This window comes from Nuphar pumila, unplaced genomic scaffold (genome assembly GCF_984573655.1).
Source record: "Nuphar pumila unplaced genomic scaffold, dmNupPumi1.hap1.1 HAP1_SCAFFOLD_424, whole genome shotgun sequence".
Taxonomy (NCBI): Eukaryota; Viridiplantae; Streptophyta; class Magnoliopsida; order Nymphaeales; family Nymphaeaceae; genus Nuphar; species Nuphar pumila.
The window spans coordinates 11,496-38,792 of record NW_028323340.1 but is presented as its reverse complement, the minus strand read 5'-3'; the positions used below and the strand labels follow the sequence as shown (position 1 = coordinate 38,792).

The window sequence follows — 27,297 nt, the reverse complement described above, 5'->3', positions numbered from 1 at the left end:
GGGATTATTTAACTTATTGGTTTGCGTCTTGTGTGAACCTGCGAACTTGGCAAGGCCCCAACACGTTTTGCAGTTGATGTGGGCGGCAAAGAGCAAGGAGGGCGTGTTTGTAGGTTTTGAATGGCATTGTGGACACGCATGTGCTGATGTTTTCAGCCGTGATCGGGACGGTTGTGCTCCGCATGCCATTGGAGGGTGCGGCCCTGTTGGTTCTCTTCCACATTTCGCACGCGCTAGAGGAATACTTCACGCATGTAGCATTGGCTAGCTTGTCAGGGCTGGTGGACGCCGTCCCACAGCAGGCCACCGTCCTGCAGCGGAAAGATGATGGCTCCATAGATTGGGCACGGCAGGCCCACACACCGGCTGTGGAGGTGGCCGTGGGATCACTGATTGCCATCAAGCCTGGAGAGGTTGTCCCCTTGGATGGGACAATCGAGAGCGGGAGGGCGCTGGTCGGTACGCGCCCTGGTCAGATGGGCGCTGTGCTATTGGCATATTGCGGCTAGATTAGCGCCATGGCATGTGTACCAGGATGACAGGCAGCCTGGTGCAATTTATGCGGCCATGCTTTCAGCAGGCAAGGATTCGTTAGCAAGTTCTGGATGTCAATTGGGGACTTGCTCAGTGCTTCTTCACACAGACAAAATTGAAAGATCAGGCACTGCAACACGAGGGCAACTGAAATAACAGGCACGGCAATGCAAGGGCAATTGAAATAACGGGAACTGCAACGCAAGGGCAACTGAAAGATCAAGCACTGTAACGCGAGGGTTGCAAGTTTGAACTGCGCCACCGCTCATGTTTTCGTGAGTTTGGGGGTGTGATGCAGGCCAAGAGAGCCTCACAGGCGAGTCATTGCCTGTGCCAAAGTTGGAGGGAGACACCATCCAAGCAGGCAGCCTAGTGCATGACGGCACGCTGGCGGTGCGCACAACAAGGACGTCTAAAACCTCCGCACCTGCTCGCATTGCTCAGCTGACAGCCGAAGCATCTCGGAACCGGCCTCGCCTTGAGACGTTCCTGGCAAGCATAACAGGCAGGTGGAGCGCAGCCGTCGTCGTCGCAGTCGCAGCGACGTTCACCGCGTTTGTTGCATATGGGGTACCAGTCTGGGGGCCTGCAGGTGCGCTGTACCGCTCCTTAGGGCTGCTCACAGCAGCCGCGCCCTGCGCACTGGTGGTGACCCCATTAGCCTACGTCTGCGCCATGGCAGTGCTAACGCGGCATGGAGTTCTTGTGAAGGGGGCCCACATCATCGACGCCATTCGGCAGGTGGGCATGGTAGCGCTGGACAAAACTGGCACTGTCTCAAAGGGCCAGTTGCAGTGTATACGTGTACAAGCTTGTGACCTCTCAGGTGACAGCGCGCTGAGCGAGTGCAAGGCTATGGAAGGCAGCGCCTTGAGCGTAGCTGCAGCCATGTCGCTGCGCAGCCAGCACCCTGTTTGCGCGGCTGTGCTGCGGCATCATCACGCGAATCGGCGAGCCGGTGGCGGCGAGCCCCGCGCCCAGTCCTCGAGCGTCCAGTCCTCGATCGATGCCAGGGCGCTTCCGGATCTGCCTGCATTCGGCGTCGTGCCTGGGATGGGCATGTGGGCACGACAGACAAGCGGGGTAGGGGTGTTGTTTGGGTCGCTGAACTACGTGTCATGTGCGCTAACCGCACAGCAGCGGGACGTTGTACAAGCGTGTGTGGATGGCAGGAGCAGTGGACAGATCGTGTCCGTTCTGCTCGAGGGCCGGGGCGTAGAGCTGTCCGCACAGCTCCACCTGAACGATAACTCTCAGGGACTAGGAGAGGGCGTGAATGCAGCGGAGGAGGACTCCCCAGAAGCGGTCGGGGAGCTCCGCGCAACGGTCTTTACGTTTTCCGACGTTGCAGAGTCGGACAGCAAGGCAGCTGTCGCATGGATTAGACAGCACGGCCGCCACATCATGGTGCTGACTGGCGACAACATGGCAAGCGCGCGGGCGATGGCACGCGAGGTAGGGGTCTCAGCATCCGAGCTGCGGGGGGGCCTGTCCCCAGCAGACAAGGCTGCATGTGTCATGCAGGAACAGCAGCAGGGCCGCATTGTGATGATGGTGGGTGATGGCATCAACGACGCGCCAGCACTAGCTACCGCGGACGTGGGCGTCGCCATTGCAGCGACGTCTGACACTGCGATCACCGCGGCTGCGAGCATCGTCGTGCTGCGCGAGGCGTCTCGCGCGGATGACCTGTCTGATAGCCTCCGTGGCGCTGTAGGCGCTGTGGCGCTGTTGCTGCATGTCGCATGGGCCACTCGCCGCGTGGTGGTGCAGAACCTTGTCATCGCTCTTGGGAGCATCGTGCTTGCCGCGGTGCCTGCAGTTGCTGGGTTCATTCCGCTGTGGCTGACTGTATTGATGCACGAAGGTAGCACTGTTCTGGTGGCGTTGAACTGCATGCGATTGCTAGCCCTGCGACACCCGTTGAGCAACGCGCAGCCGAGCCAGCAACAAACAATGCAGCCTGCATTCAGGGAAGCTGTTCCAGCTTGACATGTAAGATTTGCAAGTCACTTCTGCAATCGTACATCTTACTGGTGTGTTAAGTTAGTGCTCGGCAGGGCCCCACCGCCCCTTCGATGGTGATTTGTATGTGTATCGTGCTATCGTGCACAGTTATTTGAAGCGCGCTTGCCTAAGGCAGGTGGCATCTGGGCAGCCAGGGCTTTTACACAAATGGAACAAGTGCCACCGGTATTGGCTGTACAATGACTTGGGCTTCCGAATGCAAAGCGTCACGCTCAGGAGATCGGGTTGCATACATTGTGACAGCGACACAAGGAAGTCAGCTTGTTCCTACCGATATCAATTGTAGTCTTTCGGGAAGGCCAATGAATCATCAGAGACGTAGATGCAGAAGAGATGCCGGGTGCTTGTGTCTATCTGACCCACATATGTATGGTACTCCCAGCCTGTCCTTTGACAACGGCAATGAGAAACAACATGCTGGCGGATGCACGGAAGTCCTGAAGCCTTATGGGCACTGAACGACAGTCGGACATGAGATGCGCACCGCCTGCCGTTTCTTCACATCCACTCTCTCCTACGTTGTCGCCTCCATGTACAAAGGTCTGTGTGGCGTGCATTGCGGAGGGCCACCCGCATGTTCCTCACAGTCGCTGCCGCGTCTGTGTCTGCAATGCCCACTGTGACGATGTTTTAGGACATGCATGTGATTGAAGTTTTGGAGCCGCGATGGAGAAACGTCACCGGATGTGGTTGACGCCTTCTGAGACATGCATGAACTGCACTTGCCTCTTGTTCCCCAGCTCTTCAGGTAGGCGTGAAGCCAAAGCCCCGAGGCTGCGTCCCCTCGTCGACAGAGGGGCGATATAGTGAGAGCTGGTTGATTGATTGATGATTTCACCGTATTGTAACCAGGAGTCATTCGCGGACAGCGTCGGGTTGTCCGCGTCATGACTGTCTATCCACGATGAACGGGCTCTGCCAGCGCGCTATCTGGCAAGTCCAAAGCAAAAGAATTAAACGAACTGGTTTACAGCCATGTCCTGATTTGCAACATGATCGTTATGATTTATGCTGGTATACAAAGCTGAAGCTGAATGTGACGTAGCGCATGTGAAACGCGCCTCAGCCCATGCAACAACCTGTGAACTGAAAGCTGACATCGCTGCCAGCGCAGGCAATTCTGTCTACACACCCCTGCACACTTAGTCTGCGTGCATAGCAGTAGAGCGATGACGAATGATGTGGTTTCAGCATTGTCTAGCTCGCGAGTCACTGCTTCAGTCGCTTTCAAGCCCGGAAATGCCGACGAGCTTGCCTTTTTAGACGAGTTGGCGGGAGTAGTGCCAAAAGAAGATGAGGAGGTTGTCAAAGCTGCCGAGCCAGGGACGCACCCTGACCCGGCCACACCGTCAGGCGCCGCGAGTGCAGCCCTACAAACGATAAAGAAGGGGACTGCCGATGAACTTGCTTTTCTTGATGAACTTGCGGGCGTTGTGCCCAAGGAAAAAGTCGCAGTCGACAAAACAGAAGCTACCTGCAACGAGGCAGTAACACTGCCTGGTCCCAGCAATCCGTCTGCACCCGGCGCAGAAGGAGCTGAGGGAAGCACTCAGGCCGCAGAAAGCGCGCATGCGGGAGGTACGGTCTAGATTCAGAAAAAATCTGCATAGGGTTCTTGCCGGGAGTTCCTCATGTGCTGCTCGCCTGTACCCCGTCGATGAAAATAGCCGATATGCAAGCACTATTCAGCGAAATCCTGACACGGGCAGAGTTATCTGCAGATGTGAAGGCCGAAGGGGACAAGGAAGATGAGGAGACATACGAGTTGGATGCCACGGAGCTTCTAGATGCGTTCAAAGGTGCTGGCAAGGAGGGAGAACCGGAGAAAGACGACACGGGATTATTCCAGGATTTCATGAGTGAATTGCGCTTGGTGGACAGAGATAATGAGGTGAACCGCATTCTGTGGGCTTTCAAGCTCAACCCATTTGAAAAGATGAAACTCCACTTCAATGCCACGGAGGCTGAAGTAAGAAAGCAGTACAGGTGAGGTTTCCATGCAGTTCTCGCTCTCAAGCCACTGGCTGTAATCGTTGCTCTTGGCAACTGACGTTCTGACGTTCTGACAAGGTTGTGAAAGAGAAACCAAGAAAACGAGGATGTTTTGGCAACCTCAAATCGTAGTTCAATCCTTCCCTCCGCAAGCTTGTAGCTATCACTTGAAGCTACACATATAAAGTTGTCGAGTTTGCAAGATGGCGCCATACGATCAAGCAGGGCTGGAATATGAACGACAACCACTTCGTCATATGTCACAAATGCAACGAAGCTGAAACCCAAGCCTGGCTTTTCAGCTTCACTGCAACTGGTGATTTCTCATAATTGAGCAGTCCTTGCTAAGCTGCAAAGCGAGTTCATCATCATGAGAATGCATGGATCGTTCGCCGCTGACTTTTTTCCTGGGTTTCAACTGATTCCACCAAGGTATACACCCACTGGTCCCCATGGGCGGAAATATTGTCTCCGGCAGTGCTTTTACAGGTTTACTTTGTGCGGCTCAGCGCTTTTCCAGATTGGGGTTTCACCCTTACCTTCTGTCCCAAAACTCTTGCATTTTTGGGCATCGGGAAAATGAAAGGGTCTGGCGGGACTCGGGTGCAGCTGGCTCAGGTGTGAACATGTGCACATGTGCAGGAAAATCTCTCTGTTGATCCATCCGGACAAATGCTCCCATCCGCAGGCGTCCGACGCCTTTGAGGTCCTGCAACTCGCGCAGAAGGAGCTTCTGAACGAGGAGGTTCGTACAAGCTTGCTGCGCGTGCTGGAGTTTGCTCGAGAAAGGGTGCGGGAGGAGCGCCGGAAAGCCACAAAGCATGACTCAGCGCTGCGCCTGGCCACTTATTTACACGGAAAGGGCCGGGAGGGGGTCGAGGAGGACTGGGAGCAAACAGAGGACTTCCATGAGAAGTGGCGGCTGAAATCCAGGGATGTCTTAGCCAAGGCAGAGTTTCGAAAACGCAAGCTCAACAAGCGGTGAGATCCCACGTGGAGCGATTTGTTGTCATGTCTATGCTCCCTGCTGTTAGATGTTAAAGTGTGTGTAAGGTATCAGGCCGTTCATCCACACGATGAAGGCTCTACCAATCGCTGGCTATCCTATCAGACATTGCTGTTTGTACGAAGTTGTGTGGCATGGTTCTGTACCTGTCTCAGCAGGTCGTGTTCTGCGGGACTTGTCTCACCTGCAGGGCATCTCATGAGACGATTGCTTTCCAGGCATGCATGGCCATTTGGTGTCTGTGCGGCAACAATTGATTTGTACCAATGCGTGGATGCATGGACTGCAGGATCAGGGAGGAAGAGGAACGTGTGACACTGGAGGAAAAGGAAGAGGCGAAGGAACGGAAGAAGTCCCGTAAGGAAAAGCAGCAGTGGCTTGAGAAACGTACAGACCGCATAGACTCGTGGCGTGACTGGAATGCCAGCAAGGGGGTGCGATTCTTAACTTCATGTCCACTCGTTTGCCGCATGAAGCAGAAGTTCTGCTTCATGCGGCAAACCAGTTCCACCCTGCAGAAGTATGTGTTTGTTCCCATTGCCTCTGGCTTTGTGTTTGCGTTGTGCACTCTGATTAAGGGCGAGGTGAACCTCTGTGCAGAGCAGATTGCAGAAGCAATCATGGCACTTGGCTTTTGCTTACGATCATGCTGTGTCATTCAAATGTGTGATGCTGAAATATGAAGATGTGGGTGCAGACAAAGAAGACAGGCGGTATCAAGGCGCCAAAAATCAAAACGTCAGATGCTGACAGGTCGTATGTACAGCGTGCAACGACAGAGCAATTTTTGGGAAATTACAAGAAGAAAGCGCCGAAATAAAGCATTTATATGGCGTGATTGTTTCGCATGAGAAGTGGCGCCAGAGGTCCCTCGCCGACTCTATAGTGTCCAACAAGCGACGTCTATCTCCTTGTAATGAGCTTGTTCGGCATTTTCGATTGCATCCTTCAAGCATTGTGTTTTCTGTCGGTAATATCATGCATGCCTCCACCCTCCTCCGTCCTCCCTCCCACCCTCCTCTGCTCCACTGTTGCCTCCACGGTGTAACACTGCTAATGTTGGCCCAGCTCCCATGAAGAGTGGGCCTCTGCACAGTGCCTTCACTAGCCATGAATGATGTTGGGCGGCCAAGTCAACAAAAGCATACAGGGACTCATGTCGTGCCCGCAAATAAGCATTAATGTGTAGCAAAGATGGGCGTTATATGGAGAGTGCTTTGAACAGTATCCTCGGTAAACGCCAGGGAGAACTCCAGGGGGCAGAGTGCCTATCTCTCGAGCACTGTGCTGCTCTTGTAGCAAGCAATAGCTTTGTCAATGCCACTGACAACGTCTTGTGCACAGCATGGCGCGAGCCGCCCTGATCTGTTGCAATTCTGCTCAACTCTTGGTTCTTGATCGATAACATCTGCTGTGGGTCGGTCGCCGAATAGACCCTGGTTCAGGATGAAGCGCAAGCACGTTGAGTCTGACGATGCAGACGGCATCGTCTCTAAAGTAGCGAGACTAGAGGATCAGGATCTGTTTAAGCTGCCGAGGCACCAACGCAACCAGCTGCTTTCGGGGTTAGGAAGTTACCAGCGACCAGCGGGCACGACTCGTGTGACGAATGTTGGTGCTTCTCCTCACAGGCCGAGAACTTTGATAAGCCTGTCAACCGCTCTGTATGGATGGACGCATGAGGTATTTGATGATCAAGGTAACCTTCAGCTTCTTTCTGCGTTGACATTCTTGGGTTAGGTGTTCACGGATACGTTCAAACCTCGTTTGAAAATACAAATGAGTGGAGCTTTGCCACTACCAGCGTTGTGACCCAAGCAACGAAGTTGCCATGTAGATAGGAATATCACAAAGTTGGCCATTTCAAGATGGGATTGTGGCAATTGCTCAGCGCACCCTGAGTTGCTGCATGTGCCCTCACCTTCCGCAAAAATCGCCTGAAATGGACATGATGGCTGTATCTCAAACCACGCTTATATTACATTCAGGGGAGGTTTCAGAGCCTGTTCATCCGTTTCTATTGCTGGGCAGCACAGCACAAACAGATGAGAACAAGGGCACCGCGTCTCATGGCCCTTCAACCGCTCCAAGCGCTGTGACAATCTCGCCAGTCTTTCGATTTGGTGGGTCCGGCTCAGCGTTGGCTGAGCAGGCCACCAATGAAAAGGCCGTTCTGCCAGCAGAACAGCAGCAAACCCTGGAAAACGAGCAAGACAAAGCAGCGACACGTGCCGAACAGACCTCAGACGCCCCCAACGGAACGGCACCAGTCGAGCCTAGTTCTGACAGCAAGCAGACGGCAGAGAGTATACATCCAGCAGAGCTTCCACCCTCGAGTACTGGTGTGTCACTAAGTTCAAGGAACCGTCCAGAGGTAGAGGCGCCGCCAACAACGAGCGACGAGCAAGCTGCCACCGCAGCTGCGCCGGCGGCCAGCGCGACAGCTTCTATTTCGTTTGGTGCGCTGCAGCCGTTCTCCGCGAGCGCTGCAGCTCCCTCGACAACCAACACGCTGGTTGCCTCCAGCACCGAGCAGGGGGGAGTCGCAGCGCCTGATCTGACGGCACCAGCTCCTGCAGCATCGGCAAGCACCCCATCTGTCATCACGCCTCTGCCAGCGTTCACGTTCGGGGGTGCTTCCACTGCTGGGGCGTCCACGCCAGCTACTTCAGTGCCTGTCGTCGGAGCTACCGCAGTTTCGGCCTCCTCAGCTGCAACACCTGCGCCGACATTCACGTTTGGGCAGGCGGCATCGGATCTCGCCGCCACATCCACTCCCGCCACGGCCGCTGCACCCCTGTCAGGGTTCACATTTGGGCAGTCCGCAGCCGCAGTCGCATCGTCAACCACAATCTTGCCAGCCGCAGCCGAGTCAACTGCGCCCGCATTCACGTTTGGTCAAGCTGGCACCGCTGCTGCCACCACCCCGACAGAAGCGTCTACGTCTGCTGCCTTGCCGGTACCTGCGTTCACGTTTGGTCAAGCCTCCACCGCTGCTGCCATGACCCCAGCAGACGCGTCTACGTCTGCTGCCTTGCCGGTACCCGTGTTCACGTTCGGGCAAGCTGCCACCGCTGCTGCCACCATCCCAGCACGAGCGTCTACGTCTGCTGCCTTGCCGGTACCTGCGTTCACGTTTAGTCAAGCTCCTGCCGCCACACAGTCTGCTCCACCTCTTGCGTCAGCCGCTTCACTCGGCCAGCTTTCTCGTTCGGGCAAAGAGCTCCTGCAGCAGCATCTGCTTCTGCTGCTGCCCCCCCCGCTGCCGCGTCGCCTCTGCCAGCGTTCACCTTTGGGCAGAGTGCATCAACCACGCCCGCGCCCGTGGCTTCGTCAAGCCCGGGTTTTGCATTTGGACAAGCAGTCTCTGCTGCACCATCGTCCACAGCGTTCACATTCGGGCAAACGATGACAGCTGCAACGCCCCCTGCGACGCAGTTGGCGATCGCACCGCCGCAGTTTGGGTTTGGGCAAACGCCGTCGCCGACGCTAGCTGGTCGTGACCACTCTGTCTCGGTGCTGCCACAGCTGGGCACGGGCACGAGCTTTGCCGGCGTGGGTGCTCTGCAATCGCAGCCAGTCAGTGCAGCAGGCGCCACAGCACCGACAAGCCCCTTCACATTTGGCTCAGGGTCTGCTGCGGCACCTAGCGCATCCTTGTTCGGCCCCGCAACAGGCGCTCCAGCGTCTCCATCTCCATTCGGTGCTTCGAGTTCAAGCTTGTTCGCCTTTGGTGCCACACCCAGCGCATCATCTGCCCCTGTTTCGGCATCCGCGCCATTTGCGTTTGGGGCGCAGCAATCTGCGTCGACGACAGCGCTGAGCGCGGCTTCGCCATGGGGGTCAAGCCTGGCGCCTGCGCAACCTGGAGCAGCTGCAGCGCCATTCGGATCTACATCGACGTTCGGGGCGGTTCCAGGGGCCTCGGCCCCTTCACCATTTGGCAGCACCCCATCAGGCGGCACAGGGACAGCACCTTCGTTCTTTGGCACGCAGAGCCCTGCGTCAGGGTTTGGTGCCCCGTCCGCCGCTGCACCATTTGGCGTTGTTCCAGGCGCAGCGGTCGGGGCCTTGGCCCCTTCACCATTTGGGGGGACGCCGTCGCCTTCGTTTGCCTTTGGCGCGGCCTCCACACCAGCTTTCGGTGTTCCGCAAGCATCAGCGCCAGCCTTCGGTACGTCCTTCGGAGCAGCAGCGCCACTGCTTGGGGCGAGCCCCGCACCAGCGTTTGGCGCCACTGCGCCGACGCCGTTCGGGACAGCCGCCGCGCCCGTGTTTGGTGCAGCAGCACCACTACAAGCAGCTTCTGCCAGTGGAGCGTCCGGGGGCTTTATTTTCGGAGGCGCTGCACCTGCGCCGTCTGGGTTTGGAGTGTCACCAGCGTTTGGTGCAACGCCAGGCGCCGCGCCGTTTGGTGCGCCCAATCAGGGTTCCTTTGGCGCACCGGTTCAGCAGCCGCCCAGCTTGGGATTCACCGGCATTGGTGGGTTCGGCGCCCCTGCGGCGCAGCAGCCTGCTGCCCCCGCATTCGGTGCTACCGCACCGGTGTTTGGGCAGTTTGGAGCATCACCAATGTTAGGTGCACAACCGTCCTTTTCTGCGGCTCCCATGCAGCCGTTTGGTACCCCAGTGACAGGCAGTGCTGGTGGTTTGTTTGCTGTGGAGGCACCTGGCGGAGCACGCCCACTCCGAAAGTTCCAGAGAAAAGGCAGGAGATAGGCGTTGACTCGTGGACTCAGTGGACCACGGGAATTGTCAAGTAGGGGAGCTCGTCATTCATGGCAATGATGTTGCAGCTTCAGTGGGTGCTTGACGGTTGATGCTTTTGAATGGCACGTGATCGACATGGAGGGCTCTTTGCCAAGGCTGACCATCATGTCTCGGAGTCATTTGCAATATGTTTGGCAGCACTGCATCTCATGAAGCTCTGTACGATGCTGTCTTGCCTGTAGTCAACGCCGCCTTCTTTGGCTGGCGTATTCATTCCATTTCTTTATGAAGCTCGTCTCTTGTGTGCCCGTACAGAGGCAGACCTTTGCCTGTCTAGAAGTGTACCAATGTAGCGGGTGAGATCACTTTCATGCAGATAAGACCACTGAGATCAATGACAAGACAATCCCAGATCACGTGGGTCAATGGGTGTAATGGGTGTTCACAAGTCATTGAATGTGACCGTCAGGTGGAGTTTTACGTATGAGTCATCCACGTGCCTGTCCAGCTGCATTGCAACACAGCTTGGAACAAGCAAACACCAGCAATGTGGGGGTCAACTTGCCAGCAGATGATATACAGATATGCATGATGGACGTCATGCTGCTTGCATCAGCTTAATGAGTTGGGATTCCATCTCGGAGCACGTCACTCGCTCGCAGCCTTCCGTCATGATGTCACCAGTGCGGTAACCGGCGTCCAAAGCAGCGCTCACAGCGTTTTCCAGGCGCCCAGCGACACCGGGTTCGTTCAGGCCATACCTGCACAACCAGAGCACATGTATAGGCATGTATAGCACAGGAGCCTGCCGCTGAATGGCATGCTAGAATAGGTGCATGGCAATGAAGTCTCAGCCACAATGAAGGCCGCCTACAGGCTAAGGCATGCCGCACAGGTCGACATGCATACCATCGTGCTATCCAGCACAAAGCTGAAGATGCTTCCTGCACACTGCCACCTGGTGCGACAGAATGTACATGTCAACAAGCGCAGAATGCACAAAAAAGTCATGGCAGAGTGACTATAATAAAGGTCCTGTAAACTGAGTTCCTGCTCAGTGAAGCAAGAGAATTATCGTACCTGCACATCATCGCTGCGGAGAGCACCATTGCCAGAGGGTTGGCAAGATCCTTGCCGGCGATGTCGGGAGCCGAGCCGTGGACGGGCTCATAGATGCCGGGTCCATCGTTGCTGATTGAGGCGGAGGGCAGCATGCCGAGAGAGCCAGTGAGCATGGCGCCGGCGTCTGAAAGGATGTCGCCAAAGATGTTGCCCGTGACCACCACGTCAAAGTGTTTGGGCTGGCGGATCAGCTGCATGGCCGCGTTGTCCACGTACATGTGCTCCAGGGCAACCTCGGGATACTTCTTGCCCACCTCAGTCACGACCTGCGCAAACAAATGGCCTTGATGCTTTATGATCCCAGCAAAGTGCACCTGGTAGAGGGGTTTAGTTACATTGAGGCCTTGCCTTCTCATGAACTAAAATTTGGCGTCACTCACGTACAGTGTTTGTCTGCTTGGATCAATGCGAACGGGGTCTTCCAACAACTCCCAGACCCAACCCTGACACCTCTGAGAGACACAAACTGCATTATCAGTAGGTAAACTGGAGTTGCTGCACACGGGTTGGCTAGCAGTCAGCAGGTCAAACTCAGACTCCTAGCAAATGATGCGTGTATTAGAGTCACTGTGTGTGATTCACTGAGTTGTTAGATTCACTCCAAAGATAATTCCCTTTATGGGGCCAAAACGCAAACGGCAGCTGGTAAGGAACGAGGAAGTGGGTGGCATCTGAAGAAGCGTCGAGACAGGCAGTACACACCTCACGCCAAAGCTGGCTGACTTCAAGGACATTTGCCTTGTCCACGGAGCAGAGGCGCTTGTTACGTTTCATTGCCAGCTCAAAAGCGTTCACGGCGATGCGCTCAATCTCCGGGACACTGTACACCATGGTGTTGTACCCAATACGCTCGCCCTTGTCGTTCGTGCCAAATCCCTGTAACACGGCACAGTGGTCAGTCATTGCATTGCATTAGGGGAGATCGCATTACGCATTGTGATGATGCATCTCCACATGGCGATTGTAGGTTGCAGATTGCACCCATCTTGGATTATTTTTTGCACGGTGTTGGGAATGCCTGTAGTGCTGTTGAGTCAAATGATCCAACGGCCATGGGTATATCGGCCCTTTCAAAGCACAATACGCATGCATGTAGGCACAAAGATCAAAGATCAAACGCAGGTTTAGGGGTGGGAGAACTTCGAACTAGGGCATAAACAACACACAGCAGCGCTTTCGTCAGGAGCAATGCTGCCTTTCCAGCCATCCCAACAACCACCGTATAGCTCTGACAAGTGATGGCATCAGTTCCAAACTTGGCTTAGCGTGTGCAGCTGCAAAGTTGCTTGCAAGCACATACCCGCGGCTTTCCGAAGTATATGCCTCCCACCAACTCCCGCACAATCATAATGTCAACGCCTGAGACAATTTCTGTCTTGAGAGAGGACGCTGCGGCCAGCTGAGGCAGTACCAAGCACGGCCGCAAATTCGCATATGCATTCAAACTAGATCGCAGGTTCAGCAGGCCATTCTCAGGCCGTGACCCAGCTGGCAAGCTGTCCCACTTGTACCTGCACATAGCTTGTGTTCAACCCTTGAAACACATGTGAAGGCACCTTGTTATCGTGCGTTCGGTGACATTTGTTGTCACCACACGATTTACGGAGTGTTAGGAGCTTATGCAAGGCTTTCCTAAACGCGTCTGTGTAGTGGCGGTTGCAATGCAGTGCTTATTCAACGGTGCAAGGTGAGAACGCTCTCCATATGCTAGCTATGTGGTGATGTTCCCCTCAAGGCGCCAAGGCCCTGGTGACAGGTTGAAGAGAACGCCCAGCCTGTTATGTGTAGTGGGTCGCCTAGGGCACAAGGACCCCTTTGCAGTGTCATGCAATTGAGCCAAGATGCTCTTGAAGTGCAACAAGCGACATACCACCTTCAGATCGCCGGAAAGAGAGATGCTATGTGGCAGATACATGTATTTACATGTTCATAATGCAATGTTACTTATCCAGGTTTGTTCAAGCTGGAATTCACCATGTACAGCGCAGCCATGCATATCAAAAGTCAGGGTTTTTCCTTTGCACTTGCCAAGACTCTTCGAGCGTCAGCTCGAGCACATTGTATGGCTACAGTAAATAACGTGATAATGTTTGACTTGCTAACATGTTAATGTTACCAAGTCAATTATTCTGAACTTCGTGACAATGAGCTCCTTGTCCTCAGGGGCCACTTGAAGCACAAGATAATGGAGAGTCTACGACCGTGTCTCAAAAACGTGACGCGCAGGGTGCTATGTGATTCATTTCAAAGGCTGTGTCGCCGAGCTGTGCTGTCAAGAGGAGATTCTAATTTCATGCATGCACCTGAGCGAGATAGGTAGGCACTTCAGCGCATCGGCTGCACAGGAACTGAATTGCATTTGTACTGTCGGCGTGCAAGTGGCCAAGGCGCGTCCGATGGCATGAGAAATACCAATTACAATTCCGAGCGAGGTCATACCCACCAATTGCAGCCAAGAGGACAGCATCGCTGGCTTTGCAAGCCGTCTCTGTGACCTCAGGGTATGGATTGCTGTGCGCATCAATGGCCGCACCACCAATAAGGTGCTCGTCCATAACAAACTCGACCCCCTCCATCTCACCAGCTTTGTGTAACATATTGATGGCAACTTTCATGATTTCCGGGCCAATGCCGTCGCCAGAGAGGATGCAGATCTTGTGTGCGTGCGCGACCAGTGCTGTGGAGCGTTTCTCGCGGTAAAACGTTACCGACCTCCGTAGCGAAATAGAACAGAATGCATTCCTGCACATTGTGGAAGACGCCATGTTTGATTGTATCCTGAAGCAGACTTATAGGCAATGCAAGAGCGCTCGCTGTGCGATTTACATGGGTTGGCAGTAGTCTGATGGCACCCAGCAGAAAGCCGGTATCATAAGTTGTATTGCGAGTGCCAGCGCCAGCCAAGATCTATGCTTCCATGCAAAGCGCTTTAGGAAGCCTTTGACAAACGCAGATCCCAGTACCCTACCTATCAGATGGGCTATCTGGGCTGATCATCATGCCTGGACTCCAGCTGGAGCAGGCGGTAAGAGTCCAGACTGGACAGACGAGAGCAAAACAGATGCCACGCCAACAGTTTCTCGGCTTTTAGATGGTGAGCACATCAAGTCCTTGCGGCAAAAAGTCTGCGTTAGCTCTCCGTCATTGGTGCCATCCAGTGGTAGCCATAGGGATGTTAAAATATTTACCGTTACGCAAGGGGCCATAGGCTGCGGTTGCTTCTTCCTGTTTACTGGGTTGAGCTGTCAATTCTTGACAACATGGGGGACGAGCTCGATGCGGATTATGAGGAGATTATTGAGTATGACGAAGACGAAATGGCAGGTATGCAATTGCTTGCAAGCGCTTCTGGTATATATGTACTCAGAGGGTTCCCATCTTGCTAGCTGACGGGATTTGGAATTGGGTTGGCACTTCTGGCCTGCATTCTATGGACATCACACGTCCAGTCGTGCACGCATCTCTCGTACGTTTCTCATTCTCACAAGCCATAGCACAGGCAATAAGTCACCTTTGGCCCGTAGACGTGATCAGCCAACGTTCAAGGGTGCAGTCATTGTTGACCAAGGCACTTCAACCTCGGGGACACAGACAAGCTTTCACTCTCTTGTTGTCCAAGCGTTTATAGCACGTCACACGAGGATTGAGAGTAGCTAAGGATAGCAGTTCTGAAAGTTTTATCAGCCATTCCCGCTAGTGGATCATCCTTTTCCGTTGTCGCAAGGGCACAGGTGTTCGATGCAACGCATTCGCATTTACGCTAATAGGCTTTCCGTTGTCTGTCGCAGATGATGGAGACGACGATGCGCTGTCTTTTGGTGGCGATGAAGATGAAGACGACGAGGGTCATGCATCTTACCCAAATTCGTACCAGGACCAGCCAACCTCGCAAGCCTATGAACCCGAACTTGTTCAGGCCAAACCAACCGAACCACCTAAGCCTCAAGTGGCGAAGAACAAAAGTATGTTTAAGCTGTTTCACCAAGAACGCTCAGATACTTGTCTTCCCAATGCATGTACCACAACATGTGCTGATGGGCCAGCAGCTCGCCCTGTCAGTCAGCAAGCGTCATGCAGCGGTTGCACTCTTATGGTTGCCATGTGGATGCATCATAGCGTTGCTGGCTGTCCCTGTCTCATCGGCGAGGTGCTCATAGTGGCAGGGGATGGTGGCTGGTGTGTAATGGCATGATGGTCTTGTGCAAGTTGCCACCCACTCAACACAAGAATCAATGCTACCGCCACCAGCAGCCGAGGCAGTGTAACGGGGCCAGCCTGATCTGACATATCTTTATTGTCCTATAAGAAAGCATTCCATACACCATGGCAGGGTTGGACTAGCTGACATCACCGACGTAATTTGCTCTGCTGCAGTCGAGTTCCCGACAACGGTTGCCGTTCAGCAAGAGCTGCCACCGCACCCAGAACAGGAGCAACAGGCGCTCGATGGCAAAGCTGAGGTTTCTGGTGCAGCCAGAGGCAACCGTGACCGGGATGCGCGTCGAAATCAGGGAGGAAATCAGGGAGGACGCCATTACATTGCGAACGGCTTTCGGAACACAAACATGGATGGCCGTATGCATCACATGGCAAACAATTTTGGCAGGGGCATGCCTCATCCCATGCGACCGGACTTTTCACCCTTTGGACATGGCGGCGGACCTATGATGATGGGCTCAGGCCCACCAAACATGCATGGCCCACCCATGGGCATGCACCCAGGTCCCCAGCACCACCACCCTCCCCCGCGCCCACCTGCACACCATGGTGGAGGGCCAGGGCACCTTCCGGCGCCCCCACCCATGCTGCCGCAGTGGGGCGGGGCAGTTGCACCTCCTGCTGCGTTGCAGCCTCCCGGTCAGCTTCCCCCCGCACCTGTGCTGATGCCAATGCGGCCAGCCCCTCCCCCGATCGGCCTTCCCGGCATGTCCGGCAGCGCCCACACGATCCCGCCAAATCTCACCCTATCGTCGCCCTCGCGCCCGCAAATGGCCACCTCGGGCGGCATCGGCGCAGGTATGAGTGGCGCGGCGAAGAAGTCGCTGCTTCGTTCCATGATGGAGGATGTCCCAAAGGCAGCCTTTAATCAGCAGCAGACAGAGCAGTTGCGGGCCACCCCCAGTGTCTCAATGGCCCCATCCAGCATAATGAATCGCGCGCCTCCAGTGCCCGTGCGTAAGCGCCCCACCGCCGGCTTGGGAAGCTCTCTCTTGAGCACTGCCAGCTACGACGTCTTGAAGCCACAGGCGCCTGTCCCACAAGCCTCGTCGTGGGTGCGGCCACAGCTGGCAGCTGCCTTAGAGCCCATGGACGGTGTGTTGATCCTCATTCAGCTATCGAAATTCATGTGTATAACGTGCAGCTGCAACATGGACCCTGTTCTTATTTTCATATCACATGCACCGCAGCTAGAGCGAAAAGCTCCTATCGCTATCCCAATACCTGTCCGATACACTCATAACTCTTGCTTCGTGCAATCTTGGGGCATTGGCATGATAACCGTGCTTTCTGTTCCTGTTATTGCTGTCAAAGCAATGTGTGTTGAGTGGCGCCCATTTGTCCTCCCACCTGATGACATTTACGAACACTCTCCCGCTCTTTTGATGCCCCTTCATCCGCTGCAGCGTATGTTAAGCAACATCTATTCTACGGTTTTGTTGCTGGCCATGGCCTTTCGTGTCACAAGTTCGTCTTCTGGGCCGTTCGGGGTGTCCAAGTATCTTCGCCACTTCTGGCAGCTCTGTCTGCAACATTGTGCTCCTCAGAATGCCACATTTATCCATGCTTTGCAGTATTGTCACATGGCCAGCATAAAAGTGCAGCTGCTTATAGAATGTTTAAGCATGTTTTTGCCAATATATGTATTGATGCAGCATTGTGTTTCAAAGATCGCTCGCATAAATATGAATCATCAAGCTCCACAATTGCCATCATGATTTGGTTGATGTTTGATAAGCCTTCATAGCTCAGCTGGTCAACCGCCATCACCACACGGGCAAATTGTTGTATTCTCCCTCAGGTGTTCCGCTTACTCATCTGATGCCTTATTGGTAATGTTCAAGTTGCTGCTTTGTGGTAGCGACATGCACTGTATCACTGTTAATTCTTTGAATAACTATGTTCCCGAGAAAACGAGCATTTGAACGATGCCCATGAAGGCGCACTGAATGTGAAAAAAAACATCGAGACATTCACTAGCAAGCATGATGACATGTATTTTTGCACAGCACTACCGACAGGTCAAAGGTATACGGATTTTGGTGTATAGCAGTTGTACACCTGGCGTTACAGTCTGAATGTCAGTATGTACATAGTTAGCAGTGATATGGTTAGGCGATACGTACATGGGTGCATTTGCGTAATTGACTGTACACAGACCTGCCGTCTGTATATTTGCCTCTCATGGCGTCTTCATCGCTGCAGCGTCAAATTAAACGTTGTGGATGTTTGTTTTTTAGGATTTCGTCGCTCGGGTTTGTGCACAGGCATGGGCACGTTCATTTGAGGGGAGACATGCATGAATAAGTCCATTGCCTGTGCGACCGTCCGTGTTTGGTCAACAATAACGTAGTGTTCGCTCTCTTTTCCACACATTGTGTTTGACCTAGTCTCGTTGCCCTCCGTTACGACTTGTACCTTGAGATGTTGAAGTTGCTGTGATGACTATCTTGAAAGTATGGGGCTGCCTGGGATAACAACTAGGGATCTGGCTGTTGAAATCACTGGTGCTTCCGTGGAAGGACTGCGTTCTCCCTGGCTGCGTGGACAGACAGGTAGCGCTGGCATGACTGCAGGTATTTCAGGATTGCCCACAGGCGCATTTTTTCATAACTAATTGGAAGAACTTGTATGTATGTCTCAAGGTCGTGTCTGTTGAACGAGAGTGGCGCAACGCATGTCTGACAACGTATTGCTGTGGTATTGAAGAGACAGATGCAACTGTTTAGCAAGGTAGCATCTTGTCAGCTGAGCACATGTATTTGTGGTTTGCTTCGTCTGTATGTTTGCATTTCAGGATCTGTCGAAATTGCATTGTGGAAATGTTCTTTTGTAGTGAAGTAGCACCAGCAATTTGACGAATTCTGACTGGCGATACGAATCTCTGCATTTATGCGCGCGCTTCAACTTACTACTGCTCGGACAAGGAAACTATTCTGCTTGTTTCGAAACATGGAGCATATGTTGGCGCATGCCTGTGCTACCCAATGGTTACGACATGTTGTCCTGGCAGCTTTGGCAGATAGTGGGTGACAAGTACCTTGGTAGGAATCGAGCACTTCGCGAATACACTCTTGTATGTTGATTCTGGGTTTGTGGGTTTCGTTGTTTGCTGGTGCTGGCCGTTTACTATCGACCAGAAATCCTAGTGTGGCAGCTGCCCCGAAGTGGACCTCGTCAACGAGTAATACAGAAAAGTCATGCTGTAGCTTATGATGTTGAGGGTAGCGTAGTTGCAAATTAGTGAGTGTGATCTGGGATCATCCCATCCAAGTGACCGCTTGCTGAGTTGCTGGCCACATTGGTTTCGTCAGACTGTGCCAATTTCATGGCAGTGTGTGTCACTTTCACTTCAGCAAATTGCATGTGCATCCGAGTGGTCTCGTACCGTTTTCTCTGGAAGATGGATGAGGACCACTTCAACTCTTGGGTATTGCAAGCATACATGCTCGTGATGACTCTGTGTGAGCAGCAAGTGTCACTCTTTGGTCACAGCATGGGAGTTGGCGATGTAGTACTTTAACGTCATGTGCACCACAAGGAAAAGATATCAGTCCATGTGGAGAGCAGACCTAAGTATTGCCCTCAAAGCTTAAAGTCTCTGTCACCCACGTTGTTCTTCTATCACTTTGCAAGACGCTGTGCTAGTTGGGCAGCAAATGCTCTGGTTGTGTGCTGTGAGCAATAGCTCAGCAGGACCTTGAGGTGTCTCCGCGGTATCCCACCTGCAGGCCTTTCAGCCACCCCGCAGCCCTCACAAATGACGGCCCTGCCCAAGCCCCCGTCGCCGTTGCGAAAGCCAATGATCTCAACGTTGCCACAGCCCTCGGCGGACCTCAACCCCATTCCCAAGGCGTCCAAGTGGATCAACCCGGATCTGGCAAAGGGGCATGTCAGCCTCGCCCATGGGATGGCGATTCCCAGCAGCACGGCCAGCATGACAGCGCAGGCAGCGGCACGCCCTGCACCAGCACAAAAGTCCGAGGAGGATGAGCTGGTGCGCTGATGTCTCCTGCATAGCACATGTTCCGTATTCGGGTTGGTTCCGTGGAGCTTGTCAGTACATCTTCATTTCCCATGTTCCTGTCACAAGTTTGGCGCACCATGTCACCATGTCTGCTTTGTGCACCTCCTGCGCAAACCTGCGTGCCTCCAAGGTGATTTGGCTACTCGCATCAAGGGGTAAAATCAGCTGATCATTGCAAGAGGCTATGTAAACTGCATGTCGTCGTCGTAGCCGTAAGTATTGAATGACTTGTATGAATCGTCATCCCAATGGTAGGGATTGTATGATGGGTTATATGGAGACTTCACGAGCTTCTGGACTTAAAATGTTGTCCCCGCACCATTCCTGGGAATTTGGCTGCACAAATTTGCCAGCCCAGTTGACATGGCATCCTCTTCAATGGGTCAATTGTGCTGAACAGCAGTAAGTTTGCAGGCAAGGATGCGAATGGAGCTTGAGGAGGAGAAACGGGAACTAGCAAGGAAGCAGGAGGAAGCTGCAAAGCAGCTGGAGGAGTTGAACCGGCAAAAGCAGGTACAGCTCGTACAGCAGACGCTGGTGCAGCACATTGCGGAGAACGTGATTGACCCCAGCTTTCGGAACCATAGCAGGAAGCGCTCTCGCGAACTGGACTATCACCCCAGACCCCACCACGACAGTGACAACGGCTACCGTGATGGATATGCAAGGTAATAGACGGATTGTCTCCTGGACTCAAAACTGATGAACTTTTCCTTTGCTTATCTTACATCAAATTGGCCGTGATAGCTGCTGTTGGAGTGGCGTGTGGATGCCAGCATGCATCGCCTGCTATGCAACAGCTCTCCGCTCGTTACAGCTTTCGGAGTGTGGACACTGGCATGTACGGTAAAGCGTACCGCACGGTAACGCCTGTGTAAATGGTGCCAGCGTGCGATAGACAGCATGGAGATGTATTGTCGATGCTCATTCCTCAATTCGAAGACTGAATAGGGTGACAAGGTTCAGTGTGCGCAGAGATGATGGAGGCCCGTACCCTGGCAATGACCGACATGAGCGTAGGGGTGGGGGTGATGATTGGGACTATGATAACGGGGATCGCGATGGTCCAATTCCCTCCAGGGACGGCTGGCACGGGGGCAGCAGGTCACGCTTGAACGGCCACGACGGCAATCATGGACGCGGGAAAGGGCCTCGTTCAGGTGGCTGGTGCGGTGCTGCACATCACAACAATCCACAATTTGCCATGTGACTGTTGCCATCTTGTATGTGCTGTGTGAGCTTGAGGTATCGCAGCATAGCATCCGATGAAAGCACCGTGCCTGCCATAATCATATCGTACCGGTGATGGTGCAGGGACGGTGATTGTTCGGGACAGTGGTCAGGCCAGAGGTTCGATGAGTATGATGGGCCACATCGGGGGGAGGGTTATGGGCCTGATCAACGACGACATGGGGGGGCGGGGAGACGCAACCAAGTGGGTGAGAGGGGCAGGCAAGGAGCTCCTCGTGGAGGCCGTGGCAATCGCGACTGGGATAGTGGCAGGGACGGGCAAGCCTGGGACGATGGCAGGCAGCCAGATGCACGGAGTGGCCGCGTCCGATCCCCTCATGGAGACAACAGGTAACTCATCCCTTCGGCTTTTACGATGCAGCTCGGTCATCACCATAGACTGCGCGAGACAATAATGTCCGTGTCAAAGAACGAGTGTCAGCGGGCCAGTGCTTTTTCTTGTTGGGACATTGCGCACCTCGTTAATGCGCAGGCACTGTGCAAATGCACATAGTATGTGTTGCTTGAAACGAGATCCGATTTGCCATGGGATCAACCACACATGACCAAGCCTAGATGTTTGCTGCCGATTTGATGCCACAGCATTTATCTCGTGACATGTATGTTGGATGTATTGTTCTGGGTTTCAGGGGGTTGAATAAGTGAACATCGTACTTCATCAATGAAGAAAGCAATCAATTAATCGGTTATCACGACACAAACGTACCACACACTGTAGGACAAGCATTTACATTACTACACTTTGGTTGAGGACGGACCATTTGATCACAGGAACAATGCACGGCAGGCCCCTCGCAACAGCGGATATGACGACAGCGCCGAATGGAACGCGCAGCGTTTCACAAACAATAGAGGAGCGCCGCGCTTCACAGAACCACAGCAGGACCGTCCAAGCAAGCATCAAGGCAAAGTGCGCGATGCCGAAAAACGCAACGACCCCAACGAGCATCACAACGACGAACGGATGCGACGCGACGAGGCGGTGGCACCTCCTTCCCCCCCCCCGCCCCGTGAGAGCAACGTGGATCGGCAAGAAAGGTCTTGGGGCCAGAAGGAACATGCACGTGATTCAGGCGGGAACGGAAAGCAGGCACGTAAAATAACAAAACGTGATGCGAGCCCAGAGCCGCCGCGCGCAGCCAAAGCGCTGCGCGAGGTAAAGATGGAACAGTCTGACGATGGCAGGAACGGTAACGAGGCGGCAATGGAAGCCATCCGCAAGAGGGCCGAACGCTTCGGCCTGCCCCTAAACAATACGTCCATGGAGCACACTGACAAGGCCACTGCAGGTCTCGAGCCCCGGCAACAGGGCGGAGGCAAGCGACATGGGAAAAAGAACCAGTGGGTACGCTGTCCTTGGCAATTCTTCACTTGCTTCTTCCCAAGTAGTTCGTGGAGTTGCCAATGTCCATGTGGATGCAAGATTGTTGTAAAAAGATACATCATTACATCGCACAGAGAAAGAGCAAGAGCTACGGCTTAGGCCGAAAACAACCACATCAACACATTCGAAACAAAAGATACATCATCATCATTGTCATCTTAGCTTTGTTTTAATCACGTGGACGTACATTGACGGCCGGAAGAAAGACAGGCAATGCCATGTCCTTGTGCTGCTGTCAATGGTTGACAATCTAGCCTATCAGGTGCTGGGATTCTTTGTGAGCTGGCGTCATCTGTTACCATCATCGCTGGCTTGACGAGTGAGTCGGTGACCAAGTAGTTGATTCGTGAGCTGGCATGGGGAGCTATTCAAGGTCTGCCATACTGCCTGTCGTCTCAGTCTCATCTCTGTTGTGGCATGCTTCTTGAAGGTGCTTGCACAAGGCAGGGAATTCACAAGCATGGCCCGTTTGCAGGGGGGACGACGGTAAGACTACATCATCCAGGATAAGGAAACATCATCGCCTTGTAATCAATTCACTGACAAGTTGAATGGCGAGGAAGGTTATCATGCTGCTAGCCGGGACTTGTGACAAAACTTCATACTTTCTATGTGTAATGCAAGCCCTGCGACTTCTTTATGCTCTTGCGTTATTCGTAACGATGTTCTTGTGTGTATTTTTTGTCATAAACTGGGTCCCGCCTGCATTTGTTGCACTAACCAGTGCCTGCACGCGATGATGAGCACACATGGTGTCATACCATCCTTCTCCATTTTCCTAGAAGCTGTGACCTCGCGGCCTCAGGAATCCTGACAGGATGTGCAGAATTCCAACCGCCGTCGCAGCTATCTCTTGAGATAGCCAGATTCCGTGCCAAGCAATACTCCAGCTTGCCATTCCTTTTTACGTGGATCGACATGATCTCTCGACTTTTCAAAACGTCTTCGTCTGTAAGCCACTCTGAAAGAATCTGTCACTACGTGTGCCGAGATTAACAATTTCGTAGGGTTTCTAGCATTTGCTGAACGAAACGACATGCTGAGACCATCATGTCAGCCGAATTTCTAGACTTCTTGCGCTGCAATGGCGCGATTATACATCCAGCCTTGGACCTTTTTGGAAGGACTTCGGATACGGAACGAGGGGTCTTCGCTCGTGCAGACATCAGCGAGGGCGAACAGCTTATTCTCTTGCCTCGATCCCTATGCATCTCAGTGGAACAAAGTTCTCAGGTAAATGTGCATTGTCTCCGCGGGGGTGATATAAAGCAGGTGCTGTAAAGCAAGTTCCTTTGTGTCTGTACGTGCAGTCCATTGGCAACCATCGATCGGAGTCCAGCGGCATGGATGTTTCATCAGTTTCTCCGAGATGCGTGACATGTCTCGGCCCCATAACAAACGGTTGCCAACTGCTTTGCGGCCAGGGATTACAAACAAAAAGCCCCGCTCTCGCATTAGTGCCTCGTTCAAGCAACCAAAATACGCCACCCGAGAGAGCGGGGGCAAGATAGCCATGGCGGATCTCCCTCAATCTCTTTCGAGCATATGATTTGCAGGCGGACGCTACCGCGGCTTTTTCCAAACTGTTGATCCGGCAATCAAGCTGCCTGGCCCAGATCCTGGGATGCCATGCCCGTCATCCGCTTCTGTTCTGACGCCACCTGATGGCAGCAGACCCAGTTGCAGGTTGCTGCTGCAGATTCTGCTTGCTTCGCTATCAAATTGATCAGGCATCAATGAGAGACGAACGGGTCAATGTGAGCACTGACTTATGCTTACGCCATGGTTGCAGGGAGATGAGGCGGCACAGTTTCTAAAGGGTTCTCACCCATCCCTGACCCCTTTCCTCGCTACCGTCCTCCTCCTATTGCACCACAAACAAAACCCACGGTCGTTTTTTGCCCCTTACTTTGCAGACCTTCCACAGACATGTGATTGTCTACTGATGTGGAAGGACGTGCACAGAGCTTGGCTGAAAGGAACAGCCATCTTCGAGTCGGGCCGCTACGTGATCGACGAATACAAGAAAGTCAAACTCATCATGAAAAGCCATCCTGAATTTTGGCCTGTATGCTCGATACAAGATTTCAAATGGTAAGACTCCTTAGCTGACTGTCGCTTCCAATGTTCATTGCAAGGATGACGTAGAAATCAATGAGAACTCTTTCAGTGTGCATCTTCGTGCATCCAATCACCAACTTTGAGGCAGGTTCTTTCTTGTGTGTATGAGCAGTGGCTCTCCCATGTATGGAGTATCCTCGCCCACCCACCCGCTTACCTTCTTTGTTTGAGTATGCGGTGCCACAATGTAACACCTCGGGGCCGAGAAGGCCATTTATCACAGCTGACGTTATAACCTCTAGCTACATCGGGCACTGTACTGATATAATCTCAACTTCGGCAACACCGTCTAACAGATCGGCATGGAGCCTTACCAGCATTCCACGCGCGACGTGCATGTCATTCTTTCCCAAAAATCGTGTATTTCTAGGCAACTGAACCCAAACATCACTCTGCCTGGCGAAACACCGGCGCATGCACATAATGGCAATCAGGAACCTCTTCCCATCCTTCATGCCACAGTCATTCGCCCACAAACATCAGAACAATGTCTGCACTGCACTGTCTTCTTACAAGTGCGTTTGGTTCAGGGCAGCTGCCATGGTGCAGTCTCGTGCCTTTCATATGGAGAAGACGAACCACATAACACGCGAGACGACAGAAGAGCAAGACGTGTTTCTCCTTCCAGGCATAGACATGATCAACCACCACTGCATACCCGCATGCCGGCACACGAGCTTGCACAAAAGTTTCGACAAAATGTCTGTGGACGTTGACGGCAAGCTTGTCACGTTTCAAGGGTACTTCAGCATGATGGCAGGTAATGAGTCATCTCCAGGATATGCTGCTGCAATGTTGTGATAATTATGCCTCAGTAGCAGCAGGCCTGGTGGCCCAGCACCACGTCCATGATCCAAGGAGGAGGCTGCGATGTGTTATCCTAACATTAACGCATGGCAGCTCCGAGGGTGATCGACTGGGAGGGATTTTGGGACCCTAGTATTCTTGTATTTTTCCGGTTGTCTGTATCTCCATCCGTCAGACATCGAGGGGCCTTCATCCACGCCTATCGGGGTCCCATGCATATCAACAGCTTTTGCATTTCTTGGGATAAGCTCAAAGCACACTAGACATGGACTGAAATTATCGAAGGTGACGAGCCATAAGTTCAACATCCTGCGACCGTTGCTAGAAGCCAACCATCTATGAACCGCCCCCCCCTCAGCACTTCCACATGGTGTAAAAGCAAGTCCTTTGCCTTGCAGAAAAGGCCATAAAAAAAGGTGAGGAGATTTTCCACAGTTACGGTGATCTGAGCAGTGGCCAGCTTCTTCAGCTGTATGGCTTTGTTCACTGGCTTGAGCCATCCAAGTCGAGGCTGGTCAACCCCTCCGAGTTTGCGTTGGTACCGTGGACAACAGTGTGCCAATCCGTGCAGAAGGCCTTGGATGGAACCGTCCCCAAACCCGACGAGCTTATCGCATCTCGGACACCATTCCTCGCTGACATGGCCGTCATTCCAGCCGACACTGCCTCACAGCAAGCCGCCTGTTTTGTCATCACTCATTCTGACCCCCTTCCCAACAACCTTCTAGTGGTCCTCCAGGTGCTCTTCCTCCGCAAATGCTGAGTTGAGCCGAATGACTCGACATATTGTCGAAATCGGTTCTTCAGGAAGCAGGGCAATTCCCAAAATTTCATCTATCTAATAACACTTTAGAGGTACTGTCGAATCGCGCCTCGATGTTTTGACAGCTCTGAGCTGCAGTCTACCATGCACAACCTCATGCATTAGACATCAGACGGAGCATAGGCGATTGAAGTGCTCGAGTATGAGTGTGCAGGCCCTGTTAATGGAGAGCGAGGAGTTTCAGGAGTTGCATGCAGTGACAGACTCACAGGAGCGTCATGCCATCTTGTCCGTTCTGGGCAAGACGCTTCTGGTTGACCCCGACATGCGTCGCTTTGCTGGTGTGGTTTATGACGTACTGGCAGCAGCTCTGACAGCGTACGCTTCCTCGTTCACGCATGCTCGGAGCGTTTATCACTGTGCTCTGTTCATGGAAGTGCGTTCTTTCTCGAGAAAATGTGACGATGATTGCATGCACACGATTGGTCCACGCCATTTGATACGCTTCGCAGGTACTCGGCGAAGAGAATATTTCTGTCTTATAGACGCCTGGAGCCCCAAGGGTCGAGCGTTAAAACTAGATCAAGTGCTGGCCCTGGCGCGAGCGTACCTGCGTTCGAACCAATGACCAGCGGCTTGTATGCAGTTGCCTTGAGCGGTATCCTTCCACACTCGCCGCCGACGAACGCACATTGGATAGCTGTGTGCGGGTCAAGCAGTCTGGGACGCTGCGTACGATGCGGGATCTGTTTCGGTACCAGAACGCCACCCTCGTGCAAATGTCTGAAAAATACGTCATTCGGCACGCCTTGGAAACTTGCATGTCTCAGATGCAGAAATACCGCAAGAGAAAGTCAAGACATTCTGAGTTTAGGCGTGGCTTCTGATGTTTTGTTTGAATATTTGAAATCGCACGTTTTCGAGAGATAGTACCAGCGACAGGCACGCAATAGTATTGCCAATACTCACGGCTTGTATGACACACGCAACGAAGCATTCATGCCGCGTTGCCGTACATTCATGTGAAGTGGGCACGAATATGTTGGGGACGCATCCTTTAGTTACCCCAGTGTGTGTTCCTTGGGGTCCATTCGAGGAAGTGCCAAATGCAAGTGCATGTGTTTTGAGCATGCCTCTGTTTCGATGTCACTGTTTGCAGCAAATCAATCTGTAATGTTTCATGGTGATTCCTATTTAGTCGCATTGGTGAGATGGTGTCCGTCCTCCATCAACCTTGTGAATCGAATTCGTTAATCGGATTCGTGGAGACATTGTACAAGCTGCTGGGCAACGCCGTTGACAGCACAGCCAATGTTGATCATGTAGTTGATGAA

The 27,297-nt window shown here is 53.2% G+C and overlaps 1 protein-coding gene across 1 annotated transcript; it reads left to right on the top strand.

The window, feature by feature from the left end:
- Window positions 1-4,234: 4,234 nt before the first annotated feature.
- Window positions 4,235-6,380, top strand: LOC149810264 (uncharacterized). The gene is made up of 4 exons (XM_089994334.1): window positions 4,235-4,548; window positions 5,197-5,535; window positions 5,856-5,994; window positions 6,258-6,380. The coding sequence occupies exons 1-4, from the start codon at window positions 4,235-4,237 to the stop codon at window positions 6,378-6,380; spliced, it is 915 nt and encodes a 304-aa protein (XP_089850460.1).
- Window positions 6,381-27,297: the final 20,917 nt, after the last annotated feature.